This window comes from Pseudonaja textilis, chromosome 4 (assembly GCF_049901715.1).
Source record: "Pseudonaja textilis isolate UNSWEBS1 chromosome 4, rPseTex1.2, whole genome shotgun sequence".
In the NCBI taxonomy this organism is placed as follows: Eukaryota; Metazoa; Chordata; class Lepidosauria; order Squamata; family Elapidae; genus Pseudonaja; species Pseudonaja textilis.
Window position 1 is genome coordinate 9345764 of NC_141993.1, and position 20833 is coordinate 9366596.

Below are 20833 nucleotides of genomic sequence, written 5' to 3' on the forward strand. Positions count from 1 at the left end.
TTTCCTTCCAGAGTTGTGCGTAGGAAATCCTTGCCGCTGTTAATATATGTAACATAATATGTCTATCTGTTTTGTTGCATTTTTGTGTTATTATACCTAATAAAATGGCAACTGGGAGAAGAATGAGGGAATATGTAAATATGTAAATATACCATGGAGAAGATTGAGATGTAAGGATAAAAGATATTGATTTATAGTAAGAGTAAGATGTAATGGTAAAGAAATAAGTAAATACATATACTGAAAAATGTGAGGAAATGCAAAAGATGTCTTGATGTTGAGAACGATGTATAAAATTTTGTTTTATGTTTTTTAAAATTTGGAAAATTAATAAAAAATTTATTTTAAAAAACCTGATTGCATCAAAATAACTGTGCGTAAAATAAAACAGTAACCAAGCCTTCAAACCATTTTGAAGGTTACGTCTTACTACGTTTTCTTCTTGCCTGTATAGGTTTGGACTACATGGTTTCTGTGGTTTTTTTTTTTTTTTTTTTTGCTGCCATATTCTCTGCCTGCCACACCCATGCGGCACCCAGTTCTCCGGTGACCTCAGAAGCAAACATATTTTCCATGCAGCTCATAGTCTGACTCATTTGAAACTTGGAAAAATTGGGTGGGGATGACTTGGTCGGCAGCATTTGATACAGAGCGCAACAGTGGGAAACAAAAGTCCTGGAAAACAGTGGGTCAAAAGCCACCGAGATGGGAGTAACTTAGATAATATTTGCCATGGTGCCCTTGTGTTCAAGCACACACAGGGTGTTAGGGCTTGAACAAGCAACAAGAAATACAAAGCCTCCAAGGAGAAAGAAAACGTGCCAATTCCAAGCTTCAACCATAACAACACACAAGCACACAATAGGTAGAAACTCAAGGTAAACCACACCAAACTTGATTGCAGGAAACACGACGTCAGCAAGAGAGTGGTCAATGCCTGGAATACTCCACCTGATTCTGTGGTTTCTTCCCCAAACCCCAAAAACTTTAACCTTAGACTGTCTACTGTCTACCTCACCCCTTTCCTAGGAGGTTTGTGAGGGGCGTGCATAAGCGCATCAACGTGCCTTCCAGAGGTGGGTATTCAGTAGATTCTGACCAGTTCTGGAGAACCGGTAGCGGAAATTTTGAGTAGTTTGGAGAACCAGCCAATACCACCTCTGACTGGCCCCACCAACCCCATCTCTTCTCTGCCTCCCTTTGAGTCCCAGCTGATCGGCCGGGTCTTCTTTGGTTGCCCTGCACAGGAGAACGGAGCTGGAAAGCAGGTTAGTGGAGTGGGGAGGGAATGGGGATTTTGCAGTATCATTCCCCTGCCACGCCCACTAAGCCTCACCCATCAAGCCACGCCCACCAAGCCTTGTCCTAATGTTCCCTTTTATTTATATCCATTTCATGTATTAATAATCATGTTTATACATATTTGTTATCTAATACAGTGGCCCCCAACCTTCTTTGTACCACGGCCCGGTACCGGCATCACAAAATAATCCATGGACCGGTACCGGCATCAGCACGCACGACCAAGGCAAGGCGAGCTGAGTGACCAGCCAGCCAGCCGTCCCCCACTTCTCCCCGCCACCTTCAACTCCTCCTTTGCACCTTCTTGCAGTCGATGGGCTTTTCGGGCTCTTTCTTAATCTCCTCCTGAGTAACACGAGACTCCACCGCCATTGGGACGGCTCTTCATTCGAAGCCGCCCCCACCCTTTCGACAAAACTAAGGCGCGAGGATTCCTTCAGCACCCAAACGCCGCTTTCCATCCAACCGACGACTGACAAGCTCACCCAGAAGCACTTTCTCAAGCGCCGTCGAAACAAGATGGTGGCGCCCAAGCAAAGTAGGCAGCCCGGTACAAAATGATCCACAGACCGGTACCGGTCCGGGGCCTGGTGGTTGGGGAACCCTGATCTAATATATGCTCGACAAACAAATAAAAAATAAAAAAGAGTGCCACAGATGGTGTTTAGAGGTGGTATTTGGATTGACACACCAGGGATGCAACAAATAAACCTACCCATCGTTCCATTCGGTCTATATGCTCACATGGCTTAGTAATCAATGATCGGGTACTTATCATAGAACTATTATCCAGAGGCTGCAAAAATCCAGATCATCACGAGATGCAAATCTTTTGCCACAACCTAGCAATCATCTGGGTTTTCCCAATTAACATCTGGTCATAACTCAATAAGGTTTCAGTTAAATTTGTGAGTCCCAATGGGAGCCAGAGAGCAAACACATTAAAAGCTTTCCTGTCACTAGTTAAACATCTTATCTGGCCGTTCTCCTGTTCCATAACATGAACGTTTACAGGTTACCCTATCATTTTACATATGGCAACCAGAGGCATTGCAGCCAGAGACTTAACTAAGGCCAGCCATTTTGATTACAGAACAGAACCTAGAACTTCATCAGAGTTGAAAGGGACCTTGGAGGTCTTCTAGTCCAAACCCTGACTCAGGAGGAGACCCCACACAATTACAGACAAATGGCTGTCTAATCTCTTCTTAAAAGCCTCCAGTGATGAAGCACCTACAAGCCATTCCGCTGGTTAATTGTTCTCGCTGTTAGGAAATTTCTCCTTAGTTCTAGGTTGTTTGTCTCCTTGGTTAGTTTCCTTCCACTGCTTCCAGTCTTGCATTCTGGTGCTTTGGAAAATAACTCAACTATTTTCCACATAATTTGGAAAATAACTTGGAGCAGAGGGAAGCATTATTTCCTCATATTCTGTGTGTTGTTCCAGAGCAACACCTAGTGTTCAAAGCGGGCAGCCTACAACGCTTGTGTCAAGGTTTGAAGTGCACTTTTGCAGTTGCAACCATTATTGCTTCTCAGCTTGCCAATGAACCAGGGGGGAGGGAAGGGGGTGATGGAATGGAGGGTCCGGACATCGACAGCAGTGGGAACCAAGGACGCTCTGGCGAGTGTTTGCCAAAGCCAACACCTTTTTCTCATAACAGTACAATGAGACTCAACTGGACAATGTGACCCGTTCTAATAGGGGGAGGGAGAATCCACACATTTAATTATGTGGGTTTGTGCGGGAAATACTTAGATTTGGTTTTGCCCATGTCTGAGCCGAAATGATGTACTCAATCAAGTTTTGCATTCGGAGATTGGATGGTCTCACCTGTGCTTGCTTTTGGTTGGGTTCGTCATTTGGAACGTTGACACTGCAAACCTCTCCTATAAACAAAGAAAACTTGATCTTTTATCACACTGCAACCCAATGAAGAAATCGATGGAGGGCAAATCCAGCCTTCTTATGCTCTAGAACAGGTCACATTATAGCTGCTTGAGAAAAACCAGCAAAGGTTGCCCCCAACCTCACCCCACCTCTGCCACAGATTTCTGCCTGCGAAGTGGAGAAACCTTATTCTCCGGCAGAGTCAGCTACAACAATGTGTAACCCAAAGGAAGCTGTGATATCCAATGCACTTTTCTCTGAGAGTGGCTGTGTTCATTGGCATGGTGCAGGGGGCAGAGGTGGTATTCAGCCAGTTCGGACTGGTTCTGGCGTACTGGTAGAGGAAATTTTGACCAGTTCGGAAAACTGGCAAATATCACCTCTGACTGGCCCCGCCCACTTGCCCCCTGCTGTTTCCCATCCTGGCTAGATTAGCAGCCCTTGGACCAGATTGCTGAGCGGTGAGATCTCATGTGTGCTGACAGCTTCTGGTGCAGAATGGTGGGAATTCCTTAAGCCTCTTATCGTATCTGCTGGGGATAGACACTTGCCAATTGCTTCGCCTGTTGGTGCTCTTACTGAGCTGAGACAGCCAATGGAGTCAAGTTTCTTTTTGCAATCTGGAGAGTACACTTCCCAACACTTTACTAGCAGCTTTTCTCCATAAAGAAGAAATGGTTGAGGGTCGCTTTTTTGCAGAAAATCACCAGGAGTGTTGCAGTTGTTATCACACTTAATCCTTATCCTCCCTGCCTCTTTTCAGGATGAAATCTCTAAAGCAGTGTTTTTCAACCTTGGCAGTTGAACAGGTATGAACTTGAAGTCCCAGAATCCCGCAGCTGGCATGCTGGGACTTGAAGTCCACAAATTTCAGGATCGCAAATTTGAAAACACAGCTCTAAAGCATATCACAACAGGATCTATAAAATCAACATTCCCTGTCTAATTTGAATAGATTCTGCCTTTCTACTAGTAGCAAAATGTAAAATAATTTGGCAAGAGCCGGCTTTAAGTGTTATGCAGACCCAGGATACAATACAAATTTAGAATAGCCCTTTTCAAGGGTGGGATTCTACCTGGTCAGACCGGTTCTATAGAACCGGTTGTTATGATTCTGCCCAATTTGGATAACCAGCAAATTGCACCGCTGGATGGCCCTGTCTCTCCCCTCCCGATCCACTCACTCCTTACCTGGCAAACTTGCTTGCTAAGTTGCTATTTTTCTTTTTCTTTTCCCCTGACCATCAGCTGTTCTGCTGTGCCAGGAGATTTAGATTTGCTAGAAAGCAGGAAATTGTTGGATTCCTTGCTTTCTAGCTAATCTAAAAGCAGAGCTGAACTTTCGTTAGGACTGAAGCTTCTATTTTTCAGCGCAAACTCAGGTAGCAGATTGCAGAAAGATAGATCTCTAAGTGAATCTCTGATTCTGTGAGCAACTCAATCTGCCTGCCTGCTTGGGTAAAAGTTGCTCTTTTTTAAACAAAAAATCCAATATTAACATAAATATTTATAATATTTACATACAAGCCATGCCCAGCCAGTCACGTGACCACCAAGCCATGCCCACAAATTAGGCCACACCCACAGAACTGGTTGTTAAGACATTTGAATTCTACCCCTGGCCCTTTTACTATTGCAAGGAAAATATATTGTAAAGTTAGCCTATTCCACTGAAAGGATGCAATCCTCTCTCAATTGTCAGTCCTTCCCCAGGTTATATTTTAAGAATCTTGAGCTATTTCTGTGGTTATTTGTAAACCGTTTGTCTCATATTTCTACTCTGATTACAGGATGCCGGGGCCAGGAAGCAGGCTGCAAGCCAGCCCAAAGCATCAGAAACTTAATCTATAAACACACTGTGTAGAAACAGTGTTTATCCAACACCAGCAGAAGGGTTGGCTATTGGTGACTAAAAAAAGAAACCAGCCAGAAGGATTAAGCGATAGGCTTTATTACTTGGGGATGAAAGGAAAGGAGAGCCTGCAAGGATTTGCAGAAGATAACAAACAAAATAACCAACTGCAACCAGGTACCAATCTTTTTGTTTATAATTAACAGATTTAATTAACAGTTTAACAGAGTTGGAAGGGACCTTGTGTAGGTCATCTAGTCCAACCCCCCCCCAAGCAGGAGACCTAACACCATTTCTGAGAAATGGCAGTCCAATCTCTTCTTGAAGGTCTCAAGTGATGGCGTTTCCACAACTTCCGAGGGCAACTTCTGTTCCATCGATTGACTGTTCTCACTGTCAGAAAGTTTCTCCTTATTTCCAGGTTGAATTTCTCCTTGATCAGTTTCCATCCATTGTTCCTTGTCTGGCCTTCAAATGCCTTGGAATATAAGCTGTCCCCCTCCTCTCTGTGGAAGCCCTTCAAATATTGGAACTGTCAGGGTTCCAACGGATGCCCTAATTAATTCATGAGCCAAGTTTCAAAAGAAATGAGTTGACAGGAACATGCTATCATGTCTCCCCTAATAGTAAGTGTAATTTGAAGAACGAACTTCTCTTCTTATGTAGCTTCCTCTGGTCTTCATCCTACTAAAGTACAGGTAGTAAAGTAAGTACAGGTAGTAAAGTAAAGTATAGACTTACAACCCTTCGTTTAGTGACCATTTGAAGTGTATGTTCCAGCATAACTCTAGAATGTCTCAAGCAATTTCAACCAAACTTGGTACACAGATGACTTACCCTCTGGAAACAAATACTGTGGGGGTAAGACACCCCTAACACTTCTCAGTGTGTGTATGTGTGTGCCTTAAAATGGCTTCTACTGTACAGCACAATGGACTTGCCATGGTTATAGCTTCACAGTATTCCAGTACTCCACCAGGGGGCATTCTGTCATCCCTCCAAGGAAACGTCAGCCGATTGGCCAAGTTCAATCAAAAAAATGAAACACCAGCATAGACAAGAAACTCCTGAGGAGAGGAATAGAAGACTTGTGAGTGAGACGCTATGCGAGAGACAGTACAACAATGTGAGTCCCGACTACAGGATTTTCCTGTCTAATACAGGATTGGGATAAATAAATACCTGGGCAATGCTGGGTTATCGGCTAGTTTTCTATAAAAAGAAGAAGAAGCTTCCCTGTGTGTGCATATGAATGTGTCTCTGTGTGTGCACACACATACATATTGCTCTATATCAAATAGCAGTAAAATTATAAATTATGCTACAAAGATGGGAAGGTGGGAACAAGGAGTGAGTAAGATGGGATCGGCTATTAGTCCATCAACCATCTCCAGCGTGTTGGAAGGAATATCCATCTGGTTCAGTTCCAAGCTGGGAGAAAGATACTGGAAACATGGAGGCTGGTTGGAAAGATGGTTTAATGATGAAGCAGAACCACATAGGTGGTTCTGGGCAGCTGACAAAATGGAGTTGAGAGTGGGTGGCTTTTATCCCTTCCTTGGGGTTTTGCACTTGAGCTTCCTGTTCCTGTGCAAAGATATGTATTCTATTGGCTGTTGTCAGACTCCTGTTGGGGCCATGTAGGGATTTATGTAGGGGTCATAGCTGGCTCTATAGGCAAAGTGCAAATCCTAGGTGTTTGTCTGAGCGGAAGTTTAGTGGAAGTTTCTGAGGGTGATGCAATGTCCTTAGGAGATTGTGCAATATAGTGAGCTCTGTGCCTTCTGCTAAATGGTAATAGGTTAATCCTATTATGTCCTGGACGATAATCCCATCATCCTGGAGCTGAAGGTCTTTTGTTTCGTAGATAGGCTGGCCCAGTCTTTCTTTACGGGCCCAAAATATCTGCTGGGGACGGGGAGACTGAGTCTGCTTTCTGTCTTTTTTTAAGAGCATGTTTCTCTATTTCTTATTTTTTGGGAAATATATAATATTCTGCCTTTTTAATATTTCTCAAAATATTTCCTTCTCCTAGGAGAGGGCTGGGTGCTAACTTTCTACAAGCGTCTATAGAAACAGGGTGACTAAATCATAAGCCAAAGAACTTAAAATCAGGAGGTTTGAGAAAAGAAAAGAAAAGAAAAGAAAAGAAAAGAAAAGAAAAGAAAAGAAAAGAAAAGAAAGGGGAGTCGAACTAGAAGTAGTTTGTGTCAACACAGCTTACTCTCCACACTTTTCTGCCTTTGCAAACACTCCTTGCTTCCACCATATGCATAAACAGCTTCCTGCACAGGTTTTGTGTCCTGTAAGTGTCTCATCTTTGTCTCTGAAGATCTCATCAACTCAGTCGAATCACAAATGTCTTGGTCTTTCTCCATTTATCTTTTTCTTCATATATTTGTTTTCTGGTTTGATCCTTATTCATTCCCTCTCAAATCCCTTTGAAGTCCTTCTATCCTGGTCACTCACTTTGGTGTTTGGTCCCCAATCATTCAACCCTTTGTTCTCAGCTATCTTGTTCTGCTGCTGAAGTTTGCAGATGACATAACAGTGATTGGCCTCATTCGTGACAATGATGAATCTGCATACAGACAAGAGGTTGTACAACTTGCCTCGTGGTGTAACTGGAACAATCTGGAACTGGATACACTCAAAACCATAGAAATGGTGGTCGACTTTAGGAGAAACCCTCCCATACTACCACCTCTTACAATACTAGACAACACAGTATCAACAGTAGAGACCTTCACATTTCTGGGTTCTATCATATCACAAGACCTAAAATGGACACCTAACATCAAAAATGTCATCAAAAAAGCACGACAAAGAATGTTCTTTCTGCGCCAACTCAGAAAGCTCAAACTGCCCAAGGAGCTGCTGATCCAGTTCTACAGAGGAATGATTGAGTCTGTCATCTGCACCCCCCTAACTGTCTGGTTTGGCTCTGCAACCCAACAAGACAGACACAGACTTCAGAGAGTAATTAGGACTGCTGAAAAAAAACAATGGCTGCCAACCTGCCTTCCATTGAGGACCTGTACACTGCACGAATCAAAAAGAGGGCTGTGAAAATATCTAAAGACCCCTCACATCCTGGACATAAACTGTTTCAACACCTTCCCTCAAAATGACACTATAGAGCACTGCACACCAGAAAAACTAGACACAAGGACAGTTTTCCCCAAATGCCATCACTCTGCTGAACAAATATTTCCCTCAACACTGTTCAACTATTTACAAAGTCTGCACTACTATTACTATTAATCTTCTCACCGCTCCTTATCACCCATCCCTTCCCACTTGTGACTGTATGGCTGTAACCTTGTCACTTGTATCCTTACGATTTATATTGACTGTTTCCTAGTAGATTTGATTGCTTATTGTACCCTATGACTATCGTTGTGTTGTACCTGATGATTCTTGACTCTTGATGAATGTAACTTTTCTTTTATGTACACCGAGAGCTTATGCACCAAAGACAAATTCCTTGTGTGTCCAATCACACTTGGCCAATAAATAATTCTATTCTATTCTGCATGTTTCCATGCTGAACTGGAAGAAAAAGAAACTTTTTCTTCAGTGGCCGATGAAGAAGCCATGGAGGAGGAGAAAAGAGCAATTTAGAACATCAATTATATGCAAAATATCATAATTGATAGAAAATCCTAACTCTTTTGTTTCCAGAAAGGTCAGTGGGGAACCACCGTGTGAACAGAAGTAACAGAGCAGCCATGAGCAATCTAAGCACTCATTCTTCCCACAATCCCACTCCAGAGGGGGACAACCATTATGTGACCCCAGCACTGTCCGAACTGCAGAGACTGGTATGGGCCAGAGGAGGATCTGACAATCATGTGGACCAAGTGTGGCCAAACCTCTACCTTGGAGATGCGTAAGTAGGATGGTTGTTTAGGAGCATTACCTACAGATCACTCTTTTAGTCAAAGGGGTCCCGAAAGTGCCTTCACCTCCAGAGATTCAACAGGGGTAAGGAAAATTGGGCTCGTTGGTGCATTTCTCCCTCCAGTAGGAGAGAGTGCATAAGGCACAATCATTAAAGCCAAGATGGTGGTGTGTGGACAACACAACCAAGCATCTGGTTTTTCTTTGCATCACATCTTGACCACACCAGAGGTGGGTATTCAGCAGGTACTGACCAGTTCTGGAGAACCGGTAGTGGAAATTTTGAGTAGTTCAGAGCACCAGCAAATACCACCTATGACTGTCCTCACCAACTCCATCTATTATCTGCCTCCCACGAGTCCCAGCTGATCGGCTGGCTCTTCTTTGGTTGCCCTGAACAGGAGAACGGAGCTGGAAAGCAGGTTAGTGGGGTGGGAAGGGAATGGGGATTTTGCAGTATTCTTCCCCTGCCACGCCCACCAAGCCACTCCCACCAAGCCACTTTCATCAAGCCACGCCCATAGAACCGGTAGTAAAAGAAATTGAATCCCACCACTGATACAGAGATGGGGGGCGGGGTTAGGAAAAAAAGAGGACATGTTTAGCTGCCCTCAGGATCCCCCAAATTCAATTTTTTTTCCCAGCAAAATCTTGGAAGTCTTCAATTCCATGGAAAATAAACGAAGGGCTGAGTCGCCATCTGTGTGCAATGAAACTGCACAGACCTGGAATGGTGGCACGTAAAAAAAACAACCCACCACATATTGTAGGAAAGTGTGCTAATATTTGGTAGCCCAAAATCAGAGGAAGCCTTACAGTACATTTTCTCACTAGCACATTTTAATGGAGGCATTAAGAGGCAAGTTTTTGTGAGCTCCTTGAAAGCTTCTCCATTTAATTGTGTTTGTTAGTCTGAAAACACATTACCAGCTTCCTGCCTTCTGCATACCCTGCTAATTGTTTTCATCATCCATACTGAAGGATCATTAAACAGACCTACACTTGAGGATAATTAGAAATCAGAGCCGCTGTGGCTTTGTCAAACCATTCCAATGAAAACGCTAGCGATGATGTTGAGAACATCTGGTCTGTAAACTGGCAATGAAGGAGAATTCCAGGCCCAGGAGCTAGTGAGGGAACACTGTCAATCAACCCATATTTCATGATCAAAGCTGTACATTTTTCACTTTGATCAAGAGAAGTTGCCCGGGGCTTACAAACATCACAGCCCCTGAACAAGCTAGGAGAATTCCTGAAGGCCTTTGTCCCGGCATTAAGAGGAAGAAAAGCAAATTCTGCTTGCTTCTTTTTCACTCCAATAGCTACCCAGGAAGGATGCGACCAAGTTGGAGGCGATGGATCTATCACTCCTGGACGGAGTGGGTTGTAGGTAGCTGAAATTCAGTTGGTAGGAGCCCCGATGGGCTTTGGCATGACATTCAACGATGACCAAGAAGAGATTTATTTCGCTTATATTTATATCATCATACTCTTTAAACAACCCCATAAGAGGAGTTGTCTGGGCAACTGAATGGAGCTGAGTGTTTACTGGCCGGCTACCCTTCCTGTCACCAATGTGGAGTTTTGCTCAGCGGATGTATCCACAGTGTGCCCAGAGAGAGAAATATCTGCCCCTACCTAGGATTGAATTCACAGTTTCCTGATTGTGAGGTGAGAGTTCCACTTCTAGGCCGAACCACTCTATTTTATATTTATATATCAGACTTTTAAAAAGCCACCTGCCTTGCCAAGTGACTCTGGTACCCAAATAAGACATAATAACTTATATAAATCTCTGAATCCAAGGTAAAGTAACCTTTAACATTCAGAATAACTCAAGCCATGGCAGCATGTTTTTCTGTGGGGCCCAAGTGTTGTAAAGTGGTGGTAGATACGAGGCAGACACAGAGCTAACAGCAAAGGGCTTTATTCAATGAATAAAGGGTTGCCGCAGCTGCCATGGCTAGCAGGCAGTCAGCTGGCAGCAGCAGCTGATGCCGTTTGACAGCTCCTTTTATAGCCGGCTGTCAAACGGCATCAACCAATGGGAGCGATCGGCTCTCCCGCCAGAAACGCGGACCGGATTGGGAACTGTCGTCAGTTCAGTGAATACAACACCAAGTGAGTTGGCAGAGCCAGGGCTTCAGAAGTTTGCGAAAGGCCAGGAGAATGGGGAGGGGGAGGTACCTCACCCCTGGGGGCGGGGGAAGGGGAGGGAGTCTGTTCCAAAGGATGGATGCAGGGGTGGTATTCAACCGGTTCGGGTGAACCTGATGTTAAAGTTACATCTGGTTCTCCAAACCGGTATTTCCAACGACTGGCTGTCCCCTCCCCTCCCTCTCCTCTCCACCCAGGAGTCTCCACGTGGTCCATTTTTGATGGAGATAAGGGTAGGGTCTGCGCGGAGGCGCTGGGAGGGGGAAAAAACAGGCCTTCTGGAAGTCCGGAAATGGGCCTGTTTCCAGCTTTCAGAGGGCCTCCAGAGCCTGGGGAGGCTGTTTTTGCCATCCCAGAGGCCCGGGGGAGGCCCCTGGACCCTTGGGAGGGTGAAAATGGCCTCACCCGGCCTCTGGAGGCTCACCAGAAGCCAGAAACAAGAATTTCCAGTAGGCCCCACCCATTATGGCCCCACCCACCCGGCAACTGGGCATTGAACCAGTCACTGGATGGAAGCGGTTGATAGAGAAGGCTGTCTTCCTGAATCCTGCCAGTCAAAGTTCCTTAATTGATGGGTACTACAGCCTAACCTCCCTGCCTGACCCATGGGCCGATGTAATGGGCCGAAGATGGTTCTCCAGTTTTCCTCTTTTCTGATTGTCTTTTGACAAGCTTTGATTGTCTTTTGACAGATGGGCAGCAAGAAGTAAATCCATTCTTCGGAGCATCGGCACCACTCACATCCTTAATGCAGCCGACGGGCCCTACAGCGTCAACACTGGAGCACGTTATTACCGGGACCTTCCGATTCAGTATTACGGAGTGCAAGCTTTCGATGACAATTCGTTTGACATAAGCGTCTTCTTCCACGAGGCTGCCGACTTCATACACCAGGCCTTAAATTCTGCAGGAGGTAAGAGGAGCCGGGGTGGGTGTTTGCTACCGATTTGCCACAATTCAGGCGAATCAGGAGCTAATTTTATCATTTTTAATTACCGGTTCGATCTGTATCAACCATCAGCACCAGTCAATGATATTTGTGATACATCGTTAAATGTTCTGTTGGTTGAGTTTCATGTTTAATAAGAAGAATATAATACCAGGAGATGCACAAGTTGAAGAGAAACAATGAGGCAGGAGCAGCGAAGGTCAGCTAGATTACTTGTGAGGAGGCAGCCTTGCCTTCCCTGATGGGCTACACCAGAAGCTGGCTGTTTAGCACAGCAAAGAGAGGCAAGCGATGCTGAGAACAACGTATTGATTTCCTAGCTGTGTGTTTTCTAGTCATTGTGATTCTTGCTTTGCTTTGGATTGAAACCGTGTCTTGATTTGGGTCGTGCCTTGTGAACTCTGGACTTTCCTTGCCTCTTGTCTTGTGGATTTTAGTTTGCCTGGTGGGTTTATTTTGAGTGAGAAACTTTCAAGGGCCTTGTGGACTCATTGGCCATTGCTCAGTGGACAAGCCTTGGTCTGCTGGTGGCTGCACTTCATTGGGACAGTTCTGGGTTTTTTGGTGAAGGGATTTGCTGGAGAATATCAAGAAACTCATTAAACCACAGCTATGTGTGTAAGTGGGTGAGCAGGACAGCACAACTATGAAGAACCAAAGCTCAAATTCCAGGAATGATATAATATTAATTTCGTGCAAACGCAGCCTGAGATTGTTCACCATACAAAACAGTTTAGAGAGATTTGAAAAGGGATGTCTGAAAGATTAGGAGAAAAAAAAAATCAAGATGATGATTTTGTTAGTTCAGTCGAAGTTCTGCATGTTTTTTTATGTGTGTCACAGCGCATAAAAATCAAGGAAGCTTTGACGCCACCATCACAACCTTCATCTTGACTTTTTTGACCATTCCTTGTGGACTGAAGTGGGTATTCAGCAGGTTCTGACCAGTTCTGGAGAATTGGTAGTGGAAATTTTGAGTAGTTTGGAGAACCGGCAAATACCACCTCTGATTGGCCCCACCCCCATCTATTCTCTGCCTCCTGAGTCCCAGCTGATTGGCTGGGTCTTCTTTGGTTGCCTTGCACAGGAGAAGGGAGCTGGAAAGCAGGTTAGTGGGGTGGGGAGGGAATGGGGATTTTGCAGTAACCTTTCCCCCAGGAGTGGGGAGAGAATGGAGATTTTACACTATCCTGCCCCTGACATGCCCACCAAGCCACGCCCATCACACCACACCCACAGAACCAGTAGTAAAAAAAATTGAATCCCAACACTGCTTGTGGACACCCCTGGTGGGCTGTTAATTGTACATGAACCATGTGCATTCAGAGTTGCTTCTGTTTTGTCTTTCCAGGCAAGGTCTTTGTCCACTGTGCTATGGGGCTAAGTCGTTCGGCCACTTTAGTGTTGGCCTACTTGATGATCCATGAAAACCTGACACTCGTGGAAGCCTTGAAATCAGTGGACTCTCACAGAGGCATCTGTCCAAACACCGGATTCCTCAGCCAGCTCCGAGCCTTGGACATCAAACTAAACAATGAAAAGAAGAGAGAGAACCCTATGGTGAAAGGGGACCGAAGAACTCTGCAAATGTAGGAATTCTGCGCTGTTGATGGTTTCATTTGGAGTGGTTCAATCAGCAAAAATTTTAACGGAGACTGTGATGACCCGGGACAAGGCACGAAGGTCACACAGCCAGCAGAGAGTTCAAACTCCCCTTTACTGCGCCAAACTTCCCCTCCAAACACTCTCACATTCTTGGCAAGTCCCAGAGCAAAGCCTCATAAACATACACACACGGCCGGCTCTGGCTGCACCCCAGTCCAGCAAAACAAAGGAACAGGGAAATGAGTCCACAAATATAAGGAAGAAGCCAGCAGTCCTGCAACCTCCAAATGTCTATACCGGCACACCAAACTCTTACCAATTCAGCATTTGTTCCCGACAGACACCCCTCCCCATAGCATCTCCTTAAACATTAGTCCCCAGGTGTGCCTTGTGAAGAGGGATGGGATGCTCTTCTCCTGAGTAGTTGGGTCAACCTGCACTGTTCCTGCCTTCTCTCCACTCTCCGTGCTCGGGGATCAGGAGGGGGTGGTCCTTGCTCATCGCCTGAGCTCCGTCGCTCCTTGTGTCCACTGCTTGCCCTTTCTCGGTCATCCTGCCCCCATTCCTCCCTGCTAACAAGCTGTCCCAGTTCTGAGGGTCCCTGGGTCAGGATAGGGACAGAGTGTCACGGTGAAAATGTATTTATGTGGTTGCTGAGAGTCAACACTAACCAGATGGCATGCAGTCAAATCATTTGATATGAATTAAGTTTAAAACTTGATTGTCCTATTGGCCTTAATAAGATATGATCTGCATCAGGAACTCTGCCTTCCTGGAAGCTGGAAGGATTCCCTCATCGTTTTGTCTTTTGGAGAGAGAGAGGGAAGAGAAGGAGGAGGAGGAGGAGGAGGAGGAGGAGGAGGAGGAGGAGGAGGAGGAGGAGGAGGAGAAGAAGAAGAAGAAGAAGAAGAAGAAGAAGAAGAAGAAGAAGAAGAAGAAGAAGAAGAAGAAGAAGAAGAAGAAGAAGAAGAAGAAGAAGAAGAAGAAGAAGAAGAAGAAGAAGAAGAAAGAAAGAAAGAAAAGGAGGAGGAGGAGGAGGAGGAGGAGGAGGAGGAAGAGGAGGAGGAGGAGGAGGAGGAAGAAGAGTGTGGGAGAACATGAAGAGAAGACAGCAAAAGGGAATTGGAACCAGTAAACAAATAAATCCAGTGAACTCCAAGATTTTTTTCATCACATATAGCCTAGATATTTTCCAAACACAGTTTCTCCATGGGATGTTTTTCCACAAAAGACCTCTCCAGTTGAATGGGAACAGAACTTCTGTAATTCTTATCAGTTGCAATGGAGATCTTCTTAGAAGAACATCTTGGTGGAATGTATGTGGTGGCTCCCTCACAGAAACAGGAGGCTTGAAACTCTAGATCAGCTGGCAGCCTGTGGGGCAGATGCATCACATGCAGGCCACGCCCATGAAGGCCATGCTCCACGAAGGGGGAAACCATCATGTGACAGCAGTGTGACATCGCAAGTTTGACACCCATGCTCTAGATGGCAACCATAGCACTGTGACAGAAGACCCCCCGCATTGTTTGCCTGTGTTGTCTCTGTGATGCATGTAAAAAAAGGGTGAGACACCTCAATTATACAGCTATGACCTCCATCCAATGGTGGGCTGCTGCCGGTTTGGTCTGGCTCGCCTGTAGCGGTAGTTATGACCAGCGGTTGGGCCCGCCCACCCGCCCAGGCATTATCCCATCCTATGTATTTCATATTTTTGCTCACCCTCTCCGTCCTTGCAGCCCAGCTGCTGTCCGCGCTTCACCTGATCTACTCACCCTGGCTGCTGCATGGAGATATTCCCCTCGGTTTTGCAGCCTCGTGCAAGCATGTATGACACACACATGAAGGGGCATGCATGCATGTACTCACATTTCCGGTTCTGCACTAGGCGAACCAGTTGTTAAAGTATGTGCAGCCCACCTCTGCTGCCATCTTGATCTTTTGACCTCTCCTCATAAAAAGCCCAGAGTGTCTAGCTCATTTCCATCCTTGCTATTTATTATTAATTGTGTTAAGTATGGTACATACAGAAACAGAGAAAGAAGGACAAAAGCCAATTCTGTCCTGTATGTGTTCATATGTTACTTGTTTTACAAAGCTATTTTAATTGGTCATTTCCACTCTGAATCTAAAAGAAATACGACGTAGTACAGTTTTTGCTTTGCATGTTTATCTTAAAACAATTTAGCCTTTGTAAAATTTAATTTAATTTTTAGTATTGTATCAAATTATAATCAACACTTCCTTTAAAAGAAATTAGTAGTTAACAGCCTAACAATTTCACAAGAGAACTGTAATATTATTCTATTAAAATTGTGTTCGTGTGTGTGTAAAAGAAGAAACAGACATCCTGCGATCTCTGGAACTAAAAATTATATTTATTGTACTTACAAAGCTTGTACTTATTGTACTTACAAAGACATTGTCAGAGTATTAAGCTACCATTAAGTAAGTAAGTACAATAAATATAATTTAAAAAATTATACAGTAAAAGAAATCAAACCCCCCAAACTCTATATTAAACTATTTAGGCAGAAAGAAAGTTTATTTTGGCCATTGGTTTATTGGTCATATTGGTTGACCAAGAAAAATCCATTCAATAGAACAAACAAGACAAACTTATCCCCTAAGAAGAATAACTATAGGCAACTATTTGTGGATGAAACTTACACATAGGTACACATAATGTAGCACCATTTGGCACTTTTAGAGAAATAAATGTATCATGGTTAATAGATAATGCAAATAAAATTTATCAAAGTGTCTCAGAGGTGATGATATAGTTGAACATGGACCCGCAGGGAATAAAACAACAATAGACAGGGGGCAAAAATAGGCGATTTAAAAAAATCTTAGCCCATAACTTTAGCTGAGAATTTGGTGTGAATTTCATTCTAACTAGAAATAAGATGGCTTTAAAAGTACAGAGAGATCAGCCCTTCCCTTATGTATTAGTTTGAGAAAATGTACTTGATTTATCAATTGTTAATAAAATTATTTAAAAAAAAATCCACCAAGGAAAATAATTTTTGTTGGTAAAAGAGAGGAGGTGTAATGATTTCCTTCACCAGCAGATGGAAGTATAAATCCAGTTTATGAAACTAAGTCTGCCTGAATCTTTTGCTTGAGGTTAGAGACAAGACTAAATAAAAATTGGATGTTTTTTTTTAAAGGGTGTTTATTATGCTGGGCAATTAATTCCTGTGAGGTTTTTCTCCTGAACAGTACTAAGTATATCCTGAAATGTACCTGCAATTAAGTGGAATGCAGTGCATAAAACTTGCTGCTCTTCTTAAGTTCCACCTAACAAATTGCAAGTGTTGGTAATTCATCCCTTCTTTTTCATGCCCCCTTTCTTTTTCATCAAGAGGGCTGCTTACAAAAAAAGTAAAGTATTAACAGACATGATTAATCCTTTGATGGAGAAACTCAGAAATTCCCAAGGCTATCACAGACTAAACGTAGGAAACTGAAAAACATCTCAGAAGAAGGCAGGGCCAAATATTTCTAAACTGTGGTCAAGAAAATTTCATAGCGGAGTCACCAAGAGTCCCACTCAATGAAGATTTTACAGTAGGGTAGGGTAAGGTAGGGTAGAGGAGAAGAGAAGAGAAGAGAAGTAGAATAGAACAGAACAGAACAGAATAGAATATAGAGTAGAGTAGAGTAGAGTAGAGTAGAGTAGAGTAGAGTAGAATAGAATAGAATAGAATAGAATAGAATAGAATAGAATAGAATAGAATAGAATAGAATAGAATGTAGAGTAGAATATAGAATAGAGTAGAGTAGGGTAGGGTAGGGTAGGGTAGGGTAGGGTAGAATAGAATAGAATAGAATAGAATAGAATAGAATAGAATAGAATAGAATAGAATAGAATAGAATAGGATGTAGAGTAGAGTAGAGTAGAATATAGAGTAGGGTAGAGTAAGGTAGGGTAGGGTATGGTAAAATACACTAGAACAGAACAGAATAGAATATAGAGTAGAATAGAATAGAATAGAATAGAATAGAATAGAATAGAATAGAATAGAATAGAATAGAATAGAATAGAATAGAATGTAGAGTAGAGTAGAATAGAATATAATGTAGAGTAGAATATAGAATAGAACAGGGTAGAATAGAATAGAATAGAATAGAATAGAATAGAATAGAATAGAATAGAATAGGAATATAGAGTAGAGTAGAATAGAACAGAATGTAGAGTAGAGTAGAGTAGAATATAGAGTAGAGTTGGGTAGGGTAGGATAGGGTAAGGTAGGGTAGGGTAGGGTAGGGTAGGATAGCATAGACTAGAATAGAATAGACTAGAATAGAAATATAGAGTAGAGTAGGGTAAGGTAGAGTAGAATAGGGTAGGGTAGCGTAGGGTAGAGTGGAATAGAATAGAAATGGAATAGAATAGAATAGAATAGAATAGAATAGAATAGAATAGAATAGAATAGAATAGAATAGAATAGAGAGATGAGTAGGGTAGAATAGAATAGAATGTAGAGTAGAGTAGAATATAGAATAGAGTAGGGTAGGGCAGGGCAGGGCAGGGCAGGGCAGAATAGAGTAGAATAGAATAGAATGTAGAGTAGAGTAGAGTAGAATAGAATAGAATGTAGAGTAGAATATTCGAATAGAGTAGGGTAGGGTAGGGTAGGGCAGAATAGCATAGAATAGAATAGAATAGAATAGAATAGAATAGAATAGAATAGAATAGAATAGAATAGAATAGAATAGAATGTAGAGTAGAATATAGAATAGAGTAGGGTAGGGTAGGATAGGTTAGGGTAGAATACAATAGAACAGAACAGAACGGAACAGAATAGAACATAGAATAGAATAGAATAGAATAGAATAGAATAGAATAGAATAGAATAGAATAGAATAGAATAGAATAGAATAGAATGTACAGTAGAGTAGCATATAGAATAGAGTAGGGTAGGGTAGGGTAGGGCAGGGCAGGGCAGGGCAGGACAGGGCAGAATAGAATAGAACAGAACAGAACAGAACAGAACAGAACAGAACAGAATAGAATAGAATAGAATAGAGAGCAGAATAGAATAGAATGTAGAGTAGATTAGAACATAGGGTAGGGTAGGGTAGGGTAGGGTAGGGTAGACTAGAATAGAATAGACTAGGCTAGACTAGGCTAGGCTAGAATAGAATATAGAATAGAATAGAATAGAATAGAATAGAATAGAATAGAATAGAATAGAATAGAATAGAATAGAATGTAGAGTAGAGTAGAGTAGAGTAGAGTAGAGTAGAATATAGAATATAGAATATAGAATATAGAATATAGAATATAGAATAGAGTAGGGTAGGGTAGGGTAGAGTAGAATAGGGTAGGGTAGGGTAGAGTGGAATAGAATAGAAATAATAGAATAGAATAGAATAGAATAGAATATAGAGTAGGGTTGGGTAGAGTAGGGTAGAGTAGAATAGAATAGAATAGAATAGAATAGAGTAGAGTAGAATAGAATAGAATAGAATAGAATAGAATAGAATAGAATAGAATAGAATAGAATAGAATAGAATAGAATAGAATAGAATAGAATGTAGAGTAGAGTAGAATGTAGAATAGAGTAGAGTAGGGTAGGGTAGAACAGAACAGAACAGAACAGAACAGAGTAGAATATAGAGTAGAATAGAATAGAATGTAGAGTAGTTTAGAATATAGAATAGGGTAGGGTAGGGTATACTAGACTAGACTAGAACAGAACAGAACAGAACAGAATAGAATAGAGTAGAATAGAATGTAGAATAGAGTAGAATATAGAATAGAGTAGAGTAGAAAAGAGTAGGGTAGGGTAGAATAGAACAGAACAGAACAGAACAGCACATAGAGTAGAATAGAATGTAGAGGTGATTAGAATGTAAAGTAGAGTAGAGTAGAGTAGGGTGGGCTAGAATACAATAGAACAGAACAGAACAGAATATAGAGTAGAGTAGAGTAGAGTAGAGTAGAGTAGAGTAGAGTAGAATAGAATAGAATAGAATAGAATAGAATAGAATAGAATAGAATGTAGAGTAGAGTAGAATATAGAATAGAGTAGAGTAGGGTAGGGTAGGGTAGGGTAGGGTAAAATAGAATAGAATAGAATAGAATAGAATAGAATAGAATAGAATAGAATAGAATAGAATAGAATAGAATAGGATGTAGAGTAGAGTAGAGTAGAATATAGAGTAGGGTAGAGTAAGGTAGGGTAGGGTATGGTAGAATACACTAGAACAGAACAGAATAGAATATAGAGTAGAATAGAATAGAATAGAATAGAATAGAATAGAATGTAGAGTAGAGTAGAGTAGAATAGAATATAATGTAGAGTAGAATATAGAATAGAACAGGGTAGAATAGAATAGAATAGAATAGAATAGAATAGGAATATAGAGTAGAGTAGAATAGAACAGAATGTAGAGTAGAGTAGAATATAGAGTAGAGTTGGGTAGGGTAGGATAGGGTAAGGTAGGGTAGGGTAGGGTAGGGTAGGGTAGGATAGCATAGCATAGCATAGACTAGAGTAGACTAGACTAGACTAGACTAGAATAGAATAGAATAGAATAGAATAGAATAGAATAGAATAGGGAATGAAGAATAGAATAGAACAGAATAGAACAGAATAGAACGGAACGGAACAGAACAGAACAGAACAGAACAGAACAGAACAGAATAGAATAGAATAGAATAGAATAGAATATGGAATAAAGAATAGAATAGAGAATAGAATAGAATAGAATTCTTGGCCAAATGTGATTGGACACACAAGGAATTTGTCCTTGGTGCACATGCTCCACAAAGGAAAAAATAAAATACATTCATCAAGAATCATAAGGTACAACACTTAGTGATAGTCCTCAGTTACTATAAGCAATTAAATCACGCATAGGTTACTAATACACAATCAAAACATACTACGAAAACAAATAAAACAATATAAATTGTAAAGATACAAGCAACACAGTTATAGTCATAAGTGGGAAGAGATAGGTACTAGGAAGTGTTATTATAATCTAGCAGTAGAGGAATAATAGTAATAAAGTCCTAGTAAATAAGTTGACAGGGTTGTGAGAATTAGTTGTTTAGCAGAGTGATGGCATTTGGGAAAAAAACTATCGTTGTGTCTAGTTGTTCTAGTGTGCAGTGCTCTATAGCATTCCAACAGGGGCATGACAGAGTCCTTCTCAAGGA

The 20833-nt window shown here is 42.1% G+C and overlaps 1 protein-coding gene across 5 annotated transcripts; it reads left to right on the top strand.

Moving 5' to 3' along the window:
- Positions 1–5008: 5008 nt before the first annotated feature.
- LOC113443037 (dual specificity protein phosphatase 13B-like) lies at positions 5009–16426 on the top strand. Of its 5 annotated transcripts, XM_087932197.1 has the most exons (5): positions 5134–5219; positions 5464–5668; positions 8731–8934; positions 11795–12015; positions 13403–16426. In XM_087932197.1, exons 3-5 carry the CDS (start codon positions 8774–8776, stop codon positions 13642–13644), a joined length of 624 nt encoding a protein of 207 aa, XP_087788323.1. In that variant the 5' UTR covers positions 5134–5219; positions 5464–5668; positions 8731–8773; the 3' UTR covers positions 13645–16426. The 5 variants fall into 5 exon arrangements, with proteins under 5 accessions (XP_087788321.1, XP_087788322.1, XP_026566778.2 ...); XM_087932195.1 differs by lacking the exon at positions 5464–5668 and having other exon boundaries at positions 5009–5219; positions 8736–8934; XM_087932196.1 differs by lacking the exon at positions 5464–5668 and having other exon boundaries at positions 5011–5219.
- The last annotated feature ends 4407 nt before the right edge of the window (positions 16427–20833 follow it).

Excerpts from the sequence above, each read along its gene's own strand:
- LOC113443037 (XM_026710993.2), top strand. The coding sequence starts at position 5,153 with ATGAAAGGAAAGGAGAGCCTGCAAGGATTTGCAGAAGATAACAAACAA. Across the intron at positions 8,935-11,794 it reads AACCTCTACCTTGGAGATGC|ATGGGCAGCAAGAAGTAAAT; the intron begins GTAAGTAGGATG and ends GTCTTTTGACAG. Across the intron at positions 12,016-13,402 it reads GGCCTTAAATTCTGCAGGAG|GCAAGGTCTTTGTCCACTGT; the intron begins GTAAGAGGAGCC and ends TTGTCTTTCCAG.